General features: G+C 41.9%; 1 protein-coding gene across 2 annotated transcripts in view; it reads right to left on the bottom strand.

Moving 5' to 3' along the window:
- Nucleotides 1-19,103, bottom strand: part of MXRA5 (matrix remodeling associated 5) — a 61,276-nt gene that overhangs the window by 11,995 nt on the left and 30,178 nt on the right. The window contains exons 4-6 of one of the 2 annotated variants that reach the window (XM_033948630.1): nt 18,317-18,707; nt 9,397-14,379; nt 4,676-5,576 (exon numbers count right to left, since the gene is read on the bottom strand). In XM_033948630.1, coding sequence (XP_033804521.1) covers nt 4,676-5,576; nt 9,397-14,379; nt 18,317-18,707 — 6,275 coding nt within the window. Of the gene's footprint in view, nt 1-4,675; nt 5,577-9,396; nt 14,380-18,316; nt 18,900-19,103 lie in introns of both variants that reach the window. The other variant, XM_033948631.1, reaches the window with a different exon arrangement.

Raw genomic sequence — 19,103 nt, 5'->3', positions numbered from 1 at the left:
ACCCCTCCAGTTTATATTCAAGTCAACCTTTATTTCCCTCCGTTTTGGGTTTATATTCGAGTATATACGGTAAATAAAAATATATGATTATAAGTATTGTGAATAAAGCATTTGTTTTACTAGTGAATGAAAGAAAATGAAAGAATTTGTGATGGTTGGTTTATAATAGCACCTCATGCTATTGCGATTTCAAAGGAATACCAGTTTCCTTACTTTTGCCTCACTGATGAGCTCAGTGGCCTTAAAGCCTCTGGCAACACAGCCAAGTAGAGCTTTAGTCCAGATCTTAGTCAGCAGATGAAGAGCCAAGATCTTTGACTGACCTCCATCTGAAGCTGCAATGCCTGGAATATAATTGCTGGGAATGCTGGCTGCCTCAACAACAGGGAAATCTGTGGTGAAATCATCAGTCACTTCAGGCAGTCAACAGATTTTTGTATTCGAGCATCACCCTATGCTCACATTGTCCTGACCTAAGGAAGAAGGTTCTGGTGTTTAAAAACTAGTCATAAAATATATTAAATTGGTTCAATAAAAAAGGTATCGCTTTATTTCCTCCTTTTATGGGGGGTTTTATTTCTATTTATTACCTTGAAAAGTGATCTAACATGGCAGGCCTATTACTTTATCCTGGACAGACAGAAATTTGGCAAGTCCTAAAGATCAAAAAGACTGCTTGCCTGCTGCCAAGTCTCTGTGGCTTCCAAGCTGAACAAAACTCCACCCTCCAGCTAAGTTGTAGGAAGACTCAACTAGAAAGGTGTTGTCTTCTTTCTTCCTGAGATGGGGATGCTAGTTTGAATATCTTATTGACTAATTCTGAAGGGCTACTGTACAATTGATGGTGGATTTGAACTTGACTGAGCTTGTGCTCTCTATGGAAATCACTAGATGGAGAATGATGACTTGGGGAAAGGTTGTGATCACTGGAACATTTTTTTCTATAAAGAAGGATTTTGAAGCAGAGGAAGAAAGTGGCCTACATCAGCGAATGTAAAGTAGAAGCTAGACTTGATGATTTGGATAAGACTCTGAAGATTTTGGCGCTTCCCAGTTCTTTGATGTAAGATATTGTTTTTCATAAAGAACAGCTAAGAACCTAGAAAATCAACTTACAAGTTTGAAATTTAAAGGATAATAATATCCCTAAAAATGGGCCCTTAACCTCTACTGAATTTTTATTTTTGTATTTACGGGTACTGACTGGAAAGTTTGAAAATTGTTAAAGAATCACTGCATTTTATTGAAGATGTTTGCCTAATATGGAGCTATTGAATGGAGGAGGGGAGGGAATGGAAGAAAGAAAGCATTAAGGCCTCTATTTACTAACAGTGTGCAATAATGGTATGATCCTACATTATCTCATGCTAAGTTACAATAGAGACCTAAAGAATGTTTGGGATCAAAATCCCTTAAACCTATACTCCCATTAGAAAGTTTTGCAATTATCTACTGCATCTGAGGATCCTCTTGAGTTATCACTTCATAGATCTGCCTTAGTGAACCATGATTTGGTTTGTGAAGGGTCCTGTTTACCGATCTGAGGCAATATTTTTTAGTTATCCTGCATTAATTGTCAAAATTAAAGTACGGAAACTTCAAACCGCCTGTGTTAACAGTATAGGGCAGGGGTAGGCAATTCCGGTCCTCGAGAGCTGGAGCCAGGTCAGGTTTTCAGGATATCCACCAGGAATATGTATGAGATGGATTTGCATGCACTTCCTCCTTGAGATGCAAATCTATCTCATGCATATTTATTGTGGATATCCTGAACACCTGACCTGGCTCCTGCTCTCGAGGACCGGAATTGCCTACCCCTCGTATAGGGTGTCTCAGCATCTTTCTTCAACAGCAAGAGGCAGCTGTGAACCCTATCCTAATGGCTCCAAACCTCTGCTGGACCCCAAGTGCTCTTTTAGGTTCATGGCTATCTCTTACTCCTCGGGAACAAAGCAGACAGGCAAACAGAAGAACACCTCGCCTTGGGATAAAGACAGTCTAACAAAAGGCAAAAAGGGCGTCTTTTCAACCAACGATCAAGTCTTTATTTAAATCAGGGGTCCCAACAAGGATCCAAGTTTCAGCGTATAGAGGACACCTTCCTCAGGGGACAGCATTTAAAATCATGTAACAAAATCAAATCACGCAAACATATTCCACATATATTAAAAACATCTAACAAATCATATACCAATCTACATGAACTGATGTCATGCGAAAAGGGGAACCGATCAGACAAACATAAATGGAAAGACCCAATGAAAGGGGAACAAATCAGACAAACATGAATGGAAAGAACCAATAAAAACAATAGTGACATACAGGTGTCAAGGGCGATGAGACGGCATAATGAGGTGAAGACTATATCATGAATAAAAGATTGAAGGCCATCTAATTTATTGGAAATTTTTCTTTTTTTTTTTTTTTATTTTTATTGGAAATTTTTCTATTACTTTCATTATTGTTTTATATTATATCCTTTTAAACTTTGTTAACTGGCTTGAGTCCTTGCTGGAATGATCCGGTACATAAGATGGAAATTAGATTAGATTAGTGTGCTTCGGTTAGAAAAAAGAGGCCAAAATACACTAGACCATGCATGTGTACCCATCAACCATGCAAAATGGGAAAAAAATATGATTCAAACAGTGCATAAATCCAACGGAAACAGGCATGAAAAAGGAACGAAAGTGGAGGTCTTAAAAAAGGAGCCCAAACACAAAAGCAGTACTGCATAGTTGATAGGTAAACATGTATGGTCTAGAGTGGTTTGGCCTCTTTTTCTAACCCAAGCATACTACATAGCATCCAAGCAACACCTATACACCCTTAACCGCCCCCTCCGCTCAAAAGCAGAACAAAGACTCAGCATTCCCACAGGGAGATCCCTCCGAATGAGTACAGCATACAAACGATCCTACAGCCATTTCCTACCTCAGCTATGGAACCGAGTACCCACACAGATCAGGTCGCTAGACTCACTAATGACCTTCCGCAGGGCAGTAAAGACCTTCCTCTTCCGCCAATCGGGCCATTAAAAACTGCCTCCTCAATATACTTCTCCTAGTACTCTTCGTTATGACCAGTCTGGTCTCTAGAATAAGCTCTGTTATTGTCTACTGTAACCTATTTGTTGTCATGACTAGTCTGTTTTCAAACGATTGTGAATGTCTACTTGTAACCTGTTCAGAGCTTCTGGGAGAACAGAATAGAAATCTAAATAAATAAATACACGCCAAAACTTCAATCCTTGTTGGGACCCCCTGGTTTAAATAATGACTTGATCATTGGTTGAAAAGGCGCCCTCCTTGGCTTTTGTTAGACTACATCTTTCTCCTGCCGGCATTCAGTGCTGGGCTGTTCACACATCACTTCCATTGGCCCAACACTAGCAGTAATATGAGGATCCCAGATGGCTGCTCTCACTTATAACAGGATCCACTGTAACCCTGGACCACAGGTTTAGGTTTGGTGAGTTTTTTTTCTTTATTACCTCCGATCACACTGGCTGATGCTAAATACCTAAGGCCTTTTTCTAGGGTTTGCTGTATTGTTGAAGAAGGAAGGTAAGAACAAATATTGGAGTGTTTTGAACATCTTTTCGGTCGAACAAAGGATTTGTTCTTTTCTGGCCTAGTACATGTGATTTAAAAATTTTAATAGATGTGCAATTCTAGTTATTAAGTACTTGTACTTTGCAGCCAATTAATGGCATAGTTGTCAAGGCGCATTAAGAGGTGGGCTTTCAGTGCGCCTCGATTTATTATGGGAGTCACCAACTTGCAGTATATTAGTACCTCAAGTTGCTGACTCCCATGTAAAAAGAATAATGCTACTTGCCAGTCTCCTCACAAGCAGCATTATTCCATCAGGTCCTCTTTGTCATTGTATGGAAATATGACCCCTTGCTATAGTACCACAAGACTACCACTAGGTGTCGCTGGTGCTATTTTAGATGACAGTGCCGGCAAGAGAAGGAATAACTGGAGATTGCTCCTGCCTGGTCCACTAATGACCTGGAATTTTCTAAAACTAGGTCTATGAGGCTTGCCCCCCCCTTACGACGCCAATATATACCGCTACTAATGACTAGAGAGTCAATTTGGAGCGGTTTACATGAACTTCAATAATGGTGTTACAATGCAGAGTTAGCATTATCTGAGATGATTTTCAATACAGACACATTTATACCATAATCAATCATCCTACTAGTATCTAGTGTACTATGTTCATCTTAGATTTACATAGATCCAGATAATTCTAGTTATCTGTATGTTGTTTATCATATCCTCAGCAATTCTGGTTATCTCTCGGGTGTACACGGTGCTCACCCTATCATGTTCCCAGTGGGGACTAGCCCGCTATCTCCTCTATGTTGCATTATTGGTTAAAGTAGTCTGTGAAGAGGATGGTCTTTATCCCTTTCTTGAACTTTCTGGAGCTCGTTAGTCAATTAAGCTGTGCACGCATCTCAGCAGTGCGTAAAATGGGGCCTGTTCTAAAAGAGCAAGAATTAGTGGTAAAATAATGAATCGTAATGGTAGCCCATACTGAGAAGTTCTTCCCTTATTTTTGTACATTTGTTTTTCAAAGAAACATATTTGCAAAAAAGCAACAAGTAGTAATAACTACAGAAAGGTGAAGAGGCATATGATCATGACAAACAGCATACTACCTGAAGAGAGAGTCAACTAGCCGCTTTGAAGGTAGTCTCCACAATATCCTTGGCCATGGGTCACCAGCTGCACTGCAGTCCAGGCGCAGGGTTCTACCATAGGTTACATCCGTTTTCTGTGGTGAACTTGCAGTGATCTTGGCATTGGATGAAGGCTTCTTCACATCGATGTGGACTGTCCTCCTGGCATTTCCCACGATGTTAACTGCGACGCATTCATAGCGCCCACTGTCTCTTGGCAAAATGTTGCGTATGTAGAGAGTTCCATTGGGGAAAACAAACATGTTGCCATTGACGAACTGGGATGGCCTGATCTGTGTGCCATCAAAGAGTATCCAGCGGATGCTCGGCATGGGGGCGGCTTTCACGGCGCAGTGGATATATACATTGTGCCCAGGGGAAAGCGAAATGTTTTCCTGCTTCTCCTGCTGAATTATTGGAGGCAAGGCTGCAATGTGAAGCCTGATTGTAAGGCTGTCGGCCCCCGCCACGTTGTTAGCAACACACTTGAAAATCCCTCTGTCGGAAAATGTAGTTTCTTTGATGATTAAGGTTCCGTTTTCAGAAATGATTATCCTCGAATCCACAGTGGCTCCAGCTTGCATGACTTTTCTGTCTGGGAAAATCCAAGAAATGTGAGGAGCTGGAACTCCAGTAGCCTGACATTCCATTTTCATGGTTTCGCCCAGATAAACTGTGACATCTTTATAATGAGAAGCTACAATTTTTGGCTGCTGTGCTACCACTGTTAAAGTGATGAGTATTTTATCAACACCATACGGGTTCTGTGCTGTACACAAGTACTGTCCTCGGTCCTGAAGCTGAACTTTTCGAATAATAAAGGAGCCATTCATGAAGACTTCAAACCGTGGTATCCTTGTGTTGGCCGTCATTAACGCACCTGCAGAGGATGTAAAACATAACTTCTTGAGCTTATAACAGCCCATCCAACAGATGCAGTACAGTATCACAGGATGAATTTCCAACTTATTTTCAATTATACCATGGAAAAATTCCCTCAATCAGATTTGTTATATATCTGGATAGCTAAACCCATTGTGGATTATAAATTCAGTTTTAAAATATTCAAACTTAATCATGGTCCCTACATCCGTAGGTGGCAAATCTGTAAAGTGGTGCCTAGTTCTTAAAATTGCAGCATAAATCCACTTTGGCGCCTAATGGTACGCACAGTCATGCCATGCTAATTGCAGGCATAAATGGGTACACCTAGAGCAGTGGTCTCAAACTCAAACCCTTTGCAGGGCCACATTTTGGATTTGGCGGTACTTGGAGGGCCGAAGAAAAAAATAGTTAATGTAATGACAATTTTGCATGAGGTAAAACTTTTTATAGTTTATAATTCTTTCCTTTTGGCTAAGTTTTAATCATAATATTGTAATTTATAGCTAAAGAGATATGATCAAGAAACTGTTTTATTTTACTTTTGTGATTATGATAAACATACCGAGGGCCTCAAAATAGTACCTGGCGGGCACATGTGGCCCCTAGGCCGCGAGTTTGAGACCACTGACCTAGAGACACCTTGCAAAGTATGCATCTGATAATGTTCCCGTATTCATCTTGTGTTAATGCCCCCTTGGATTCTATAAATGGTGCTAAAATGGGCACTTGGAAAAGATTGGCACTAAGCAGTGGTGTAGCCAGGGTGAGAGGCACCCCTCCCCCGCCCTTTACTTCCCCGCCACCTCCTGCTGCGTGCTCGCACCCCTTCCCTTCCCCCCTCCTTAACATTTCTGCATGAGAAACAACCCCAACTCGCTGCCTGCGCCAGGGTTGGCTCCCCCTCTTCCACTTCTTAGGCGCGTGCCCAGAAAGAGCTGACGCTGGCGTGAGCATCAGGCTGTGGTTACCGATCTCGCAGGGAATGTTAAAGAGGTACGTGGGGAAGGGAAGGGGCACGTGCGGTAGTGGGGGTGGGGAAGGAGCGGAGAGCGGGGAGGAGGACGGGTGCCGGCGCCCCCTACCAAGACGGCGCCCAATTAAGTTGTACATGCATTTTGGGAATGCGCTCAAATTTGGGGCACCCATATCTGAGTGCTACATCTTGAAGGACATTTTCAATATGTCGTCTAAATCCAATTTGGGATGTTCTGGGGGAAAATGACCAAAATTCCAGTAGAAAAAATGACCATTTTCAAACCAGAAACACAACTTTTTTTTTTAAAAAAAATGGCCATTTCCTAGATGTGTTTGTTCTCAGCGTGTCTATCTTTTTGAACCATTTTCGAAAACAAAATCCAAATGAAAAACGCACAACTAACTATCGGGACATAAGAAGACCCAGTATTCTTAGTAGACTGGCCACACGGACATCACAGCAGGGCAGTGAGGCACCTTAGGTGGCACTGCAGTAAACTTCACATAAATGGTTCCAAGTAAATATCTCACCATGATCCCCCTACGCTGTATGGTGAGCCCTCCAAAACTCCCCCAATAGCCCTTATGCCTGCAAATGTATGTCAAATATGGCTAGTTGGACAAAGAGGTATTGATGCCCCTGTATAAGTCTCTGGTGAGACCTGGGCCTTTGTTGTCATTATTATCCGTTCTATTTTTGAATGCTCTGTTTTCTGCTTGTTCTGCTACGGGCTGTTTGTTCCTTTGCAATTGTTAATAAAGATAATTGAAAAGAAAAAGAATATTGTGTACAATTGTGGAGGTCACACCTTCAAAAAGATAAACAGGATGGAATCGGTCCAGAGGAAGGCTAATAATATAGTGGTGTTTTACATCATAAGGCGTTCAGGGACGGAGTTAAAGATCTCAATATGTATACTTTGGGGGAAAGGCAAAAGAGGGGAAATGATAGAGACATAAATGCACATGAGGCAAATCTCTTTCGTTTGAATGGAAGCTCCGGAATGAGAGGGCATAGGATGAAGTTAAGAGGTGATAGCTTCAGGAGTAATCTAAGGAAATACTTTTTTTGAATAGAAAGTGTGGTAGACGTGTGGAGTAATCTCCCGGTAGAGGTGGTGGAGACAAAGACTGTGTCTGAGTTCAAGAAAGCATGGAACAGATACGTGGGATCTCTTAGGGAGAGGAGGAGATAGTGAATGCTGCGAATGGGCAGACTGGATGGGCCACTTGGCCTTTATCTGCATCACGTTTCCATGCTTGTCACAGGTTTCCGGGTCTTGCCGCTTCTTGTCAGGTAGAAACCAACGTTTCAGCCATCATGCTGTGGCTTTCTTCAGGGCATGCTGTGAGGTCTGCAGTTTGTTTTTATCTATAGTGGGTCCACTGACCTGATTGAGTACAGGGAGATCAAATTGGTCATGAATTTGAATTTTGGCAGAAAAGTTCATTTTGTTTCCCACAGAATGGAAAAGTCTTTGGTGCATTTAGAGATGTTCTCCCCATGAAGTGCATATGTGCCAATATTCTAATCATTCACACCCATATTCAGTATACAGATGTCAGAACCTCTCATATTTATACAACCACCCCCAAAATGGGAGAAACCCTTCACTAAATAGGGTGACGGGACTAAATCGTGCGAGACAACAGTGCGCCGACAACTGAGCACAAGGTTGACGGCGCGCCGAAGAAAAGCACTATTTTAAAGGGCTCCAACGAGGGGTGGGGGGGGAACCCCCCCCACTTTACTTAACAGACATTGCGCTGGCGTTGTGGGGGGCTTGGAGGGTTGTAACCCCCCACATTATACTTAAAACTGAACTTTTTCCCTAACAAACAGGCAAAAAGTTCAGTTTTAAGTACAATGAGGGGGGTTACAACCCCCCAAGCCCCCCACAACGCCAGCGCGATGTCTGTTAAGTAAAATAGGGGGGTTCCCCACCCACACCCCACGTCAGAACCCTTTAAAATAGTGCTTTTCTTTGGCGCACCGTCAACCTTGCGCTCAGTTGTTGGCGCGCCGTTGTTTCGCGCGATTTTGTCTATGAACCCTAAATAGACTCCACAAATATGTCAGCTACTTGTTGTGCTCAGTGTTAAAGCTAGGGATGCTGCTATTTCATTATTGAAAAAAATCTGAAGTTAAAATTTGCATGTAATCCATATGAAATTCCTAATATCCATGCAGTCCTTTATATTTATATATAAGATCATCTATAAATAAAATTCAGTAGGCCTGATATACTTAAAGGTCAATTGAGAATGGAACAGAGGCATCTTGATCAGGTTGTACTCAATCGCTCCAATACTTTAGAAAAGTTTCTGCTGAAGAGGGACGTCTATTCAACAATAGGTCTTGTCGGGACAGCGGTGTCAAATATCTGGGCCAGCAACAGTACCAGAAGTTATGTGGGTATTCAACGCCATACCCACACAGCTAATCAGGCAACACTAGGATTGTAATTGAAGCATCCTACTCTAGGGTCTAGGACGATTCAGTGCAGCCATTTCATCGTGGCCAGTTGACGCACGGCCATTTCACCACATCTGTTTCAGCGCTGTGGCCGTGTGAAACAGTCACACTGAATCGGCAGGAGTTGCCTTTGCAGCCCTTTCAGTTTCCCCCAAAACAATACCCCAGCAGCGGCTTGGTTCATTGGGGGGGGGGGAGGGAGGTATGTGAATCCCACCCCAAGCTCCCCCAAACAACACCCCAGCATGCACCCCCCCAAAGTGCCCCCCAAACAACACCCTAGCAGCCACTCGTATATATATGCTGTTATTTACATGGTTAGATACTGCACAACCCCTGTAAAGAGACCTTAAAAATGTCTTACCTGTAGAGACCTTTGTCCAAGTAAGGAAAGGCTTAGGTTCTCCTATGGCATCACATGGAAGCACTACATCCATTTCAGCTGGGATGGATAAAGTCTGATAGTCAGGTGTAGTGATTTTTGGTCCTTCTCTATGTGCCTGGAAGCTAGGAGCAAGTTGAGTGGCTGAAGGATTATTTAACTTCTGTTCTCCATCCTTTGATACTGATGAAATTCTCTGGGTAGGGGAAAGTTTGGGTATGATGCCTTTAGCTAAATACATTGGAGTTGTGATAAAAAGTAGTACTGGAGTACTTTTAGGAGTAGTTGTGTCCCTTAAAACACTGCTTGATGTTGCTGCCTTAACGGATGATCCTAGCATGACTTTCTCACTTGCAATGACTGGGGCAGAATGGGTTGGTATTAGAGGTTTAGAAGTAACACCAAGTCGTGGGATTCCTCTGGTTCTGTTGAATACAAATGGAAGTCGAGGATTTGAATAATATGGAATTCCTTGGTGTGGAGTTCTTCCAATTGAACTTCTGTTATCAATAATATAATGATTTCCAAAAAGTCTGGAGCCTATAGTTGCTCTGCCAGGCCCTTGATGGTTAAACCTACTGGGAATTATTGGATTAGGCCTAAATAGTGGAGAGGCAGTGGCTATTGTAGTGGTTCTTACAGAGTAAGGAGTATGTGTTTTCTTTGCTTGAGTGCTATGTATTGCATATGCAGTTATTTCTGGTCTGTTGGTAACGTGCAAAGGTTGATGTGTGATAAAATAACGCCACGGAGCACGAGTTATGAAATGTGGTGGTTTTAACGTACTTCTCACAGGAATAAACTGAGGAGGGGCTACAACAGGCCGCTGGTTTACCCTTGGAATTATTCCAGGCTGACGATGAATGTTGGGAGTCAATGAGATGCTGCTGTCTGACTTTCTACTGTACGTGTCTTTGATCTGTTCTTGTGTTGGTTGTGCATGAATTTTATTTTTGTTAAAGTAAGAAGTAGCAAGCTCATTTTGTCTTGAACTCAATTGCTTTCCTTGACTGATAGCTTCAGTTTCTTTATTGGAATTTGTAGACTCCACTTGATTTAAATCCATGTGCTCTCTGGCCACCTTGGCAGAAGAACCATGAAAAGAAAACGCAATGGTACTTGGAAAACCCAAAGTGGCATCAGTTTCAGCATTTTCAGTAGGTACAAAGGTGATTGGTGTAACTGTAGAGATGGGCTCTTTTGATAGCCCATATCTGGCAGTGTAATTTGATTCAAATATCTTGCGGCTATTTTTCATCTTTTCTTCATAAGGTAACGGAGTAATACTCTGAGGATATGAAGAAGTGCTAATTATCTTCTCTGCCTCTGAACGTATAACAGTCAAAGTTTCTGTTGTTCTATGAGTAGTGGATAAAATGTCTGTTTTTGTCGACTGAGGTTTCTCTATAAATAGGAGTCTTTTAGTTTCTAAAGCTATATCAGGCTTGCTTGGCTGTAGACCAGTTGGAGAAGTTGGTGATGCTACTGAGCTGGATATATGATGAGCTCTTTCTAATGAATCAATAATAAGGGGATGACCTTGAAATGTAGAGACAGATTCTGTAGCCACTTTGTGGTCTGGATGTGAAGTTGCAATCAAGCTACTGGATTTTTCACCAGAGATGGTGCTGCTTTTGTATGAAATATCTTCGGTGACTTCAGAATTAATCTGAGTGAAACTTTCTTCACCAGCATGCAGAATATGTAGTATTGGTGAGGTAGCTTTTAGGTCTGAGGTCGGGGACAATTCTTCCTTTTCAGGAAGCAAAGTATTTTGTTTAATGATATTATCGTCCAGAGCTTCTCTAGTTGTTATTGGTTCCGTCGAGAACAATATCATAGATTCAGCAGTTCCAGGTGAAACTACAGTAGAACTCTGTAATGAAGCTGATCCTTTTTGTCTGTCCTCTATAGACATCTGTAAACTATTTGTATCTGTGACTGAGACTGTAGTTGTCTTCATGTAGATATCCTTTTCAGGCTGTACCTTAATACTAGGTTTACTGTTTTCTGAAATACCAGTTATGAGTAAACTTTCAGTAACATTATTTATTTCAGATGCCGATGTTGGGATTAATACCTTGTGCGTCAATACTGTAGGTAAAGCAGTTGAACGAGCATGCTTTTGTCGCTGTCGCAATTTGTTTTGTCTAAGTCTCTTCTTTCCATGAGGTCTTCGTCTGGGACGAGCAGTCACTGAACCGGAAGTAGTCTCTGTGTAGGATGTTGTAGGCACTGCTGTAGTCATTATCCTAGCAACTGATGCAGCTGTTGCCATTTCTTCCTTTTTAAATGGAATGGTGGTCATCGGTGGTCTAAATGTAGAGCCTGCTTCTGAAACTGAAGTTGTTTGGTCCTCTGTTCCCCTAAAATGTTCATGGCTAGGGACTGTAGATTGTTTTTCTGTGCTATCCATTTCTGTAGTGGCCTGAGGTCCCTCATTAATATTCCTATTAACTAATATAGAAGTATTTTCATTTGTATTATTTTCATTGTCTCTCTCTTCAGTAAGTAGTTCTGGAAGTTGACGTATTGCCCCGTTGTCTATGGTAATATCATCTTCAACAAATGAGGTTACAGAAGTAGCATCAGGGGTAATCTCAAAGTCAACACTGTTCATGAAATTTGCTTTAGAAGGAATGAAACTTGTAGTTTGTGTATTCATTCCTTTAGATAGTGAATCTGTTCTACTTTCAGCATGGTTATTTGTGGTTGTTTGATTGTCTTTTTCTAGAACAGAGGCATCCAAAGATAACCATGGCTCATAAGTAATAGATGGCTTTTCAAAAGCATATGTTTCTGTTGTGCCTTCCATTGCAAATGAATGCAAAGCTGGTATAGCAGTAGTAGTTTCTTCATACTCTGATTCTTGACTAAAAGAATGAATGTTTTCCTCCGTTATTGGTGAATAATCTATCACATCATTATGTTGTTGGTTCGGTGCAATTAGAGGAGCTACAGTACTTGAGGTGGTCCATAGAAAGGGAGTTTGTGATGTGCGTAGCTCTCCTGGTATTTCTACAAATTCATTGTCAATGATTACTTTAGGCTCAGTTGACGTCCTGATTTCTTTATAATCCATCGAGGTAATACTGTCAAAAGCCGTAACATGGAGTATCTCGTCTTCCCCTACTAGGCCATCTGCTGATGATTCTTCAATATTTTCTTGTGATTCTGCAGTAGGCTTCAATGGGATCATCATTGTGGGCAAGAGAGTTGTGGGATCTTTTCTCTGGGATCCTTCTAGAGGCATTTTTGGGTCTAATACGAAAGGTTCCATTGTTGTTTTGTAACCATTTTTCCCACGAACCTTCGCCAAGATGTTAGCCCAGTGCTGTGGGTCAATCTGTTTGGTCCCTGTGTTTATTCTGCTCCTTAATTCAAATTTCCTTCGACCCTCTGCAACATTACTACCATGTGACTTTTGCAAATCTTTCAATTGTTTCTTTTTTTGTCTGTCTTTTTTCTTATTTTTACCCTTAGTTGCAGAGGGGTGCTTATGTCTTTGGTCGATGGACACTTCTGTGTCCTTCTGCTGGTCATACTGGTTTGGGACATCATGTATTTCTTCATCACCTGATGCCCCTTCATCCTCTATGACGTCCTGTTTTATGTTTGTCAAAGATTTGATCACTGGCCGCTTTTTAATTTTTATCTTTTTTGATTGTTTACGGGTAACCTTTCTATTGTTTACTGTTACCTGGAAAACAGAATGATCTGTCCCCTTCTGATTAATAGCTACACATCTGTAGTACCCACTGTCATTCACTTGACTGTTCTGAATTAACAACGTTCCATTCTCTAGCATATATTCTTTCGTTGTATTTAGTAAATCATTAAGTAAATAGTTATTTGGAAAAATCCAGTTTATCTGGGCATCAGGCACTGCAACTGCGTTGCAGGGCAGAGCTATGGACTCACCAGAATTTCTCTTAATAATCTGAATGTCACCACCAGGTGACTGAACAGTTGGCGGCTGGACTGAAACCCTGAAGGCCTCCCTGTCCACGTCATGTTGTACTTTAGCAATGCAATGGTATACGCCAGAATCAGAATAGTCCACTGCTCTAATTAATAACTGGCCACTGCTAGAAACAGAAAATCTACTGTTGAGGTTATTGGTCGGCGCTTGCAACTTAGATTCATCAGGAAAGACCCACTCGATGGAGGGATTTTCCGATGCCTTCACGTTGCAGCTCAGCTGACACACTGTGCCTACCAGAACACTCTGGGCCACTTTTACTTTCTCGTTTCGTTCGATCATTACCCAGCTGTTTCTCTGATACACCGTATCTTTGGTCTGAATGGTTTGAGAAAACTGAGCCAAGAAAGACAGTGCTACCTGCTTAGCTGTGCTCTGCTGTCTGTTTAATCGAAGGGTGATCAGCGGCTGCATCAACCATGCAGGTTCAGCACGTATCTGAGCCCTAACACCAGTGTAATAATATGCATTAGGGCTTGGATCCTGCTTGTATTGGTAAGTCACTTTAGGATCTTTGTGCTCTGTTAGTTCCCTTTGTAAATGGACCGGCACCTCACTATAATAAGCTAAAAGTTTCCAGAGCTTCTCGTAGTTTTCACGACTCATTGGGCATTCGAAATCCAGTGCCAGCGTAGCATTGATGTCTATTTCTTCCGGGAGTATCTGATTCCACTGAACGTTTAGGGAATCTGCTAACTGGCTAATATTACAGCTGATGTTTACTATGTTTCCATGCTCGTCGGTCATATTCAGAAAGATTTTGCCCTGGACGGTCTGTGATGCCTCGGCCGACTCGAGCTCATTCTCATCCTCCATCTGGGTTGTGCTGCTGTTTTGTTTGGAAGGTGACTGGATGATAGGTCTGGTACAGGATACATCACTTAAGCTCTGCATCTCTTGTTTGTACAGATGTCGGGGGCTTGAGCATGTTGGACACAGCTGTCCGCCTTCATAGGCCCTGTCCTTTTTACACTTCAACACACCTAAAAAAAAAATAAAAAAAAGAGAGAAACGAAAACACATTAAAGTCATGTCTAGATGAACTTCTAATTTATAGAAAGAAAAAAGGACAATGATAACAGTATAAAGTTTGTTTCTACTCAATGGTGGGTGAAAGGGGATTTTCTTTAATGTGTTTGCATTTCTACCACTGCTAACTCTGAAAACAGGCTTCTGTGGGGTTGTTTTTTTTTTGTTTTGTTTTTTTAATCAATGCATCAGAGATTGTGTGACTCCTGACAAGCTGGAACTAATGCAATGATTTTTCCCCCCTCTTGTCTTTAATATTTAGCATTAAAATTCAAATACAAGGTCAAGGGCGAATGAGAATAAGGTTGGAAAATTGGACAAGAAAAGTGCAAGACGCCTGTGTGGCAGAGTCTCGTCCAGGTTTTCCTGTGCACATTCACCCAAACCACTTTAAAAGGTGAAACAAAAACTTATATTTGGATACAGCTCTGAGTCTGGTTCCTTCCCAGGCTCAGGGCGTCAAAGTAAACTCTTACTTCTCCACAAGGACATCAATATTTCCACAAACTGATTCAGTTATTATTATGTGCTTTATCAAGTCCCACTATTAAGGTCTTCAGTCTTCATCACTCTCCAAACACCCCTCAATACAGTTTCTTCAGCATAAGGTAATCACCAACTGTCTCATCTTGACAGTCTCTCTCTCACTCCATTCTTTCCCAGGGCTCCTCTCAGCCCTTAGTTAGGGAAAAGTTCTTTCTCTGAGCTTCCTCTCCTCAGGGGAATCTCTTCCTTTGGGACCTCTCAAATAACTCTGAGCTAGGTATATATCTTTCTCCCTGCCTGAGTCCCGCCTCTCTTATTCAGCAGGGCTGAATTACTTCCTTAATGGTTTTCAGCACTGAGCTGCAAAGCACAGTGCATTCTGGGACAGGTAATTCTTGCAGATTTGTCTGCTGCCCCCTGCTGTCTAGGGCTATAACTGCAGCTTCACTGAGGGACAATCCCTGAATCTCTTATAGCCTGCAGTTTCCTTGGCTTGAACAGTCTTTACAAAACACCTCTTCCAAGGTACTTCTGTAAAGACAAGCTTGTAACAGTGTCTTAATTACCATCTTTTTAGATAAGAGACATATACGAGAAATTGGAAACAAGACCTCTGAGGCAGGCCTTACGGCCGAAACATGTACGTGTCAGGTCTTAACAGTATATAAACAGATTGAGCATCACAGGTCTCCTCCTATGTCTACTATTTTTTTTTATACACACAACACAGTTATTTTTGGTCTGTATTTGCGGTAGGCTTATGGCACTGCAAATGTTAGGCCATTGATCGGATGGCTCGTTTTAATATTAATGACCTCATTTTAATAGTGATGAGGTCATTTGCATGCGAGTCAGACTTTTGTACGACCGTGTGGAAAACCACGTGGTGAGCCGTTTTCAACATCAGGTCAACAAATTCCGACAGCCGCTAAACCAGCCAAATTGGTTTAGCAACCATTGGTACCCAATCAGAGCAGTGGCACGTCAAAAGCGCGTCAGACATTGGCGGGCCGACAATCCTGCACCGACATCTGCGCGCAGGACCAATGCAGCCGCTTTCACACCTTACCATTAGCATTCTGAGGGGGGAACCCCCACACACACTACACTTATAACTGCTTACGCTCCAGCTGGGTGGGACACCCCCACTACACAGAAAACTCCAGAAAAACTCCTGAACAGCGAGATAATGGAAGTTTTCAGTGTATGGGGAGGGGGTTTCCACCCAACCCCCCCAAAGGAGTTTGATAGTTCTAAGTGTACTGTGGGGTCCCCCACCCCCCCTTCAGAACGCTAATGGTAAGGCATGAAAGCGGCGGAACCGGTGGTGCGCATTCCTCCTGTGCGCAGATGTCAGTGCGCCAATGGCCTGTGCGCTTTTGTCAGTGTACCGATCAGAGCGTTTAGTGCATCTAGCCCTAACTATCTACAGTTAGGTTTGAGCATTCACGCTGGCCATTCAGCTTGTGTAAGTGCTCACACCTAAAGTTAGGCATATATATTCAGACTTACACGAGTGTTCTATAATGTCAATTGCATGTAATAATAATAATAATAATTTATTGTTTATATACCGCCAAAGCCAAAGTAGTTCGAGGCGGTTTACAATAAAGAAGAGCTGGACATTCAGCGGAAAAAAAACAATGAAGTGTTTGAGTACATGAATATTTGTACAGAGTAAGGTTACATTGTAGGGGCGGGTTTATAATTAGTAGTAGGTTGAGGCGGTTTACAATAAGAAGGGCTGGTCATACAGCGTGGGATAAGCAGTGAAGACTTTAGGAATCCTTGGTCACAAATCGGTTGAACAGGTTGGTTTTGACTAGTTTTCTGAAGTTGAGGTAGGACGAGGAGTGCTTGATTATGCTGTTTAGCCAGTCGTTCTGTAGACTTGCTTGGAAGGCAACCGTTCTGTCAAGGAATCTTTTGTATCGGCAGGTTTTTATTGTAGGGTGGCTGAACATACGTATTCTGCGTGTAGGCCTGGTGGAGCAGTCTAGTTTAAAGTGGGAGACCAGGTATAGAGGGGCCAAACCGAGAATGGATTTGAAACAGAGGCAGGCGAATTTGAACAATACTCTTGCCTCCAGGGGCAACCAGTGGAGTTTTTGGTAGTAGGGGGTTATGTGATCCCATTTCTTTAGGCTGAAAATCAGTCGCACAGCTGAGTTTTGTATGATTCGGAGTCTTTGAATGGTTTTCTTGAGAGACCCCAGGTAGATGATATTGCCAATATGGAATTAGGACCATATTCTACTGTATATATGGCCCCCTCCCCAAAATTGGAGCCGACTAGAACAATGCTTTGCGCAATTCTATAAAAGGTACGTGCACCTTATAGGAACATGCTACGTAGCAATGCATGACTTTTTAGACGCACCCATGTAGGCCTAAATATCTAACTTGTGCACGCATTGGGCGTATTCTATAAGAGTGCACATACATTTTAGGAACGTCAAGGATCTCTACCCATGCTCCTTCCCTGGCCATGCCCCTTTTCAGATCTGCACACTAGAACTGACGCATAACACTTTATAGCAGGGGTGTCCAACCTGCGGCCCCGTGAAGTAATTTGTGTGGCCCCAGTCGAGAGAGATGCAGTGTTTTTCTCTGCTGCCCTCTAGTGTTTACCATCTTTCTGGCTCCCTCCTCTGTCTTGCTGCAGCGTTTGCGCGTTTGTACGGCCCCAGAAACATTTTTTCTGGCCAATGCGGCCCAGGGAAGCCAAACGGTTGGACACCCCTGCTTTATAGTATGTATCTAACAAGTTGTGCGCTTAACTTCTAATTGGTGCCAAATAGCATTAGCTATGAGAGGTTAATTGGCAATTATTGACACCGATTAGGCTGTTAAACAATTAAGTTGTCCACGCATATCACCTTTGTGCGTCGATATATGTACACAACTTAAAGTACCGTATACAGAATGTGGGGGTTAGTGCTTACCATGCATCGTCTCGGTGCCTGACTTTAGGCAATCTTTATAAAATTACCCCTTACCTTAACAAAAATAATTACAAAGAAAAAATTTTGTGCAAATGCCTTTTCTAAAATGAACTTCAGGGCTTTAGAGGCGACTAAAAGAGGTATTGGAGGAAGAGATGTGTGTGGACTCAAGTGCGCATATTTTTTTAAGGCACCAGGTTAGGAACAATAAAGGGAGTCTGACATACCCTTCAGACGCAGGGAGCGAAAGGAAGTTCATTCTAAAAGGTTCCAGATCACTGACAAAAGATTCCAGGTCACTGACACAAGATTTAAGGTCACTGACCTGGCGGAAAATTGTCACTGATGCGGATAACTCAATATTGCTTCAGTGCTCTGCAAAAAAAAAAAATCTAATTTTTCTCTATGATTACTGGAACTCTGCCCTGTAATAATTCTAATTAAATATTTACTTATTTACCTTCAGGCTTCATATTTTCCTCAAGAAGCCATTTCATGCTGCAGTCACAAGACCACGGATTCCCATGAAGATAAAGGCTCTCCAGCATAGGCATAGACTTCATCATTCCTGCAGGCAGAGTTTTAATCACGTTTTCAGATAAATAAAGGTGTTTCAGGGTTGAGAGCCTGAAATAATCTAAGAAAACAAAAGTTGCGAATGTGCTGGGGTGAAGCTGCTGGAGCAAGTTTCCTTCTAAATGGAGGAGTCTTAAGGAGGTTAAACCATTAAAGGCAGCAGGGTGGATCGATTCAATCTTGTTGTGGTCTATGTGCAGCCTTACTAGGCCTGAAAGTCCCAGGAAGGTCTGGCCTGAAATCATTTTCAACTTGTTGTAACTCATTTTGAACACCTGTAAAAATAATAAAGACGTATTTAACTCTTATGGAACTAACACAGCAGCAAAGAGAGGCTTAAAAGAATAATCTAGAATGGATACTTAGCTTTCCCAGAAATTTTCCTAGTTTTATATTTTGCAGTCAACTGAAAGCAAGGAGAAGGTTCACTTTTTGAGTTTTTCTTAGACATTTAAGTGAAATTTTACCTAAAACACATAAATAAAAATCTATTTGGGGGACTTAATCACACACTAGACAAAAACGAGATCAAATTATACCTATATTTTTTTTGTCTTGTTTTCTGCAAAAAATAAATAAAAGCATGAAACTGAATTTCATGTTACAGGAGGGGAGAGCAGAGAAATAAAGTGCACAATGTATTTTTCCTTTTTAATATATTTTGTTGATAT

The sequence above is a fragment of the Geotrypetes seraphini genome, chromosome 6, assembly GCF_902459505.1.
Source record: "Geotrypetes seraphini chromosome 6, aGeoSer1.1, whole genome shotgun sequence".
NCBI classification, from domain to species: domain Eukaryota; kingdom Metazoa; phylum Chordata; class Amphibia; order Gymnophiona; family Dermophiidae; genus Geotrypetes; species Geotrypetes seraphini.
This window is presented reverse-complemented; position numbering and strand designations above follow the sequence as displayed.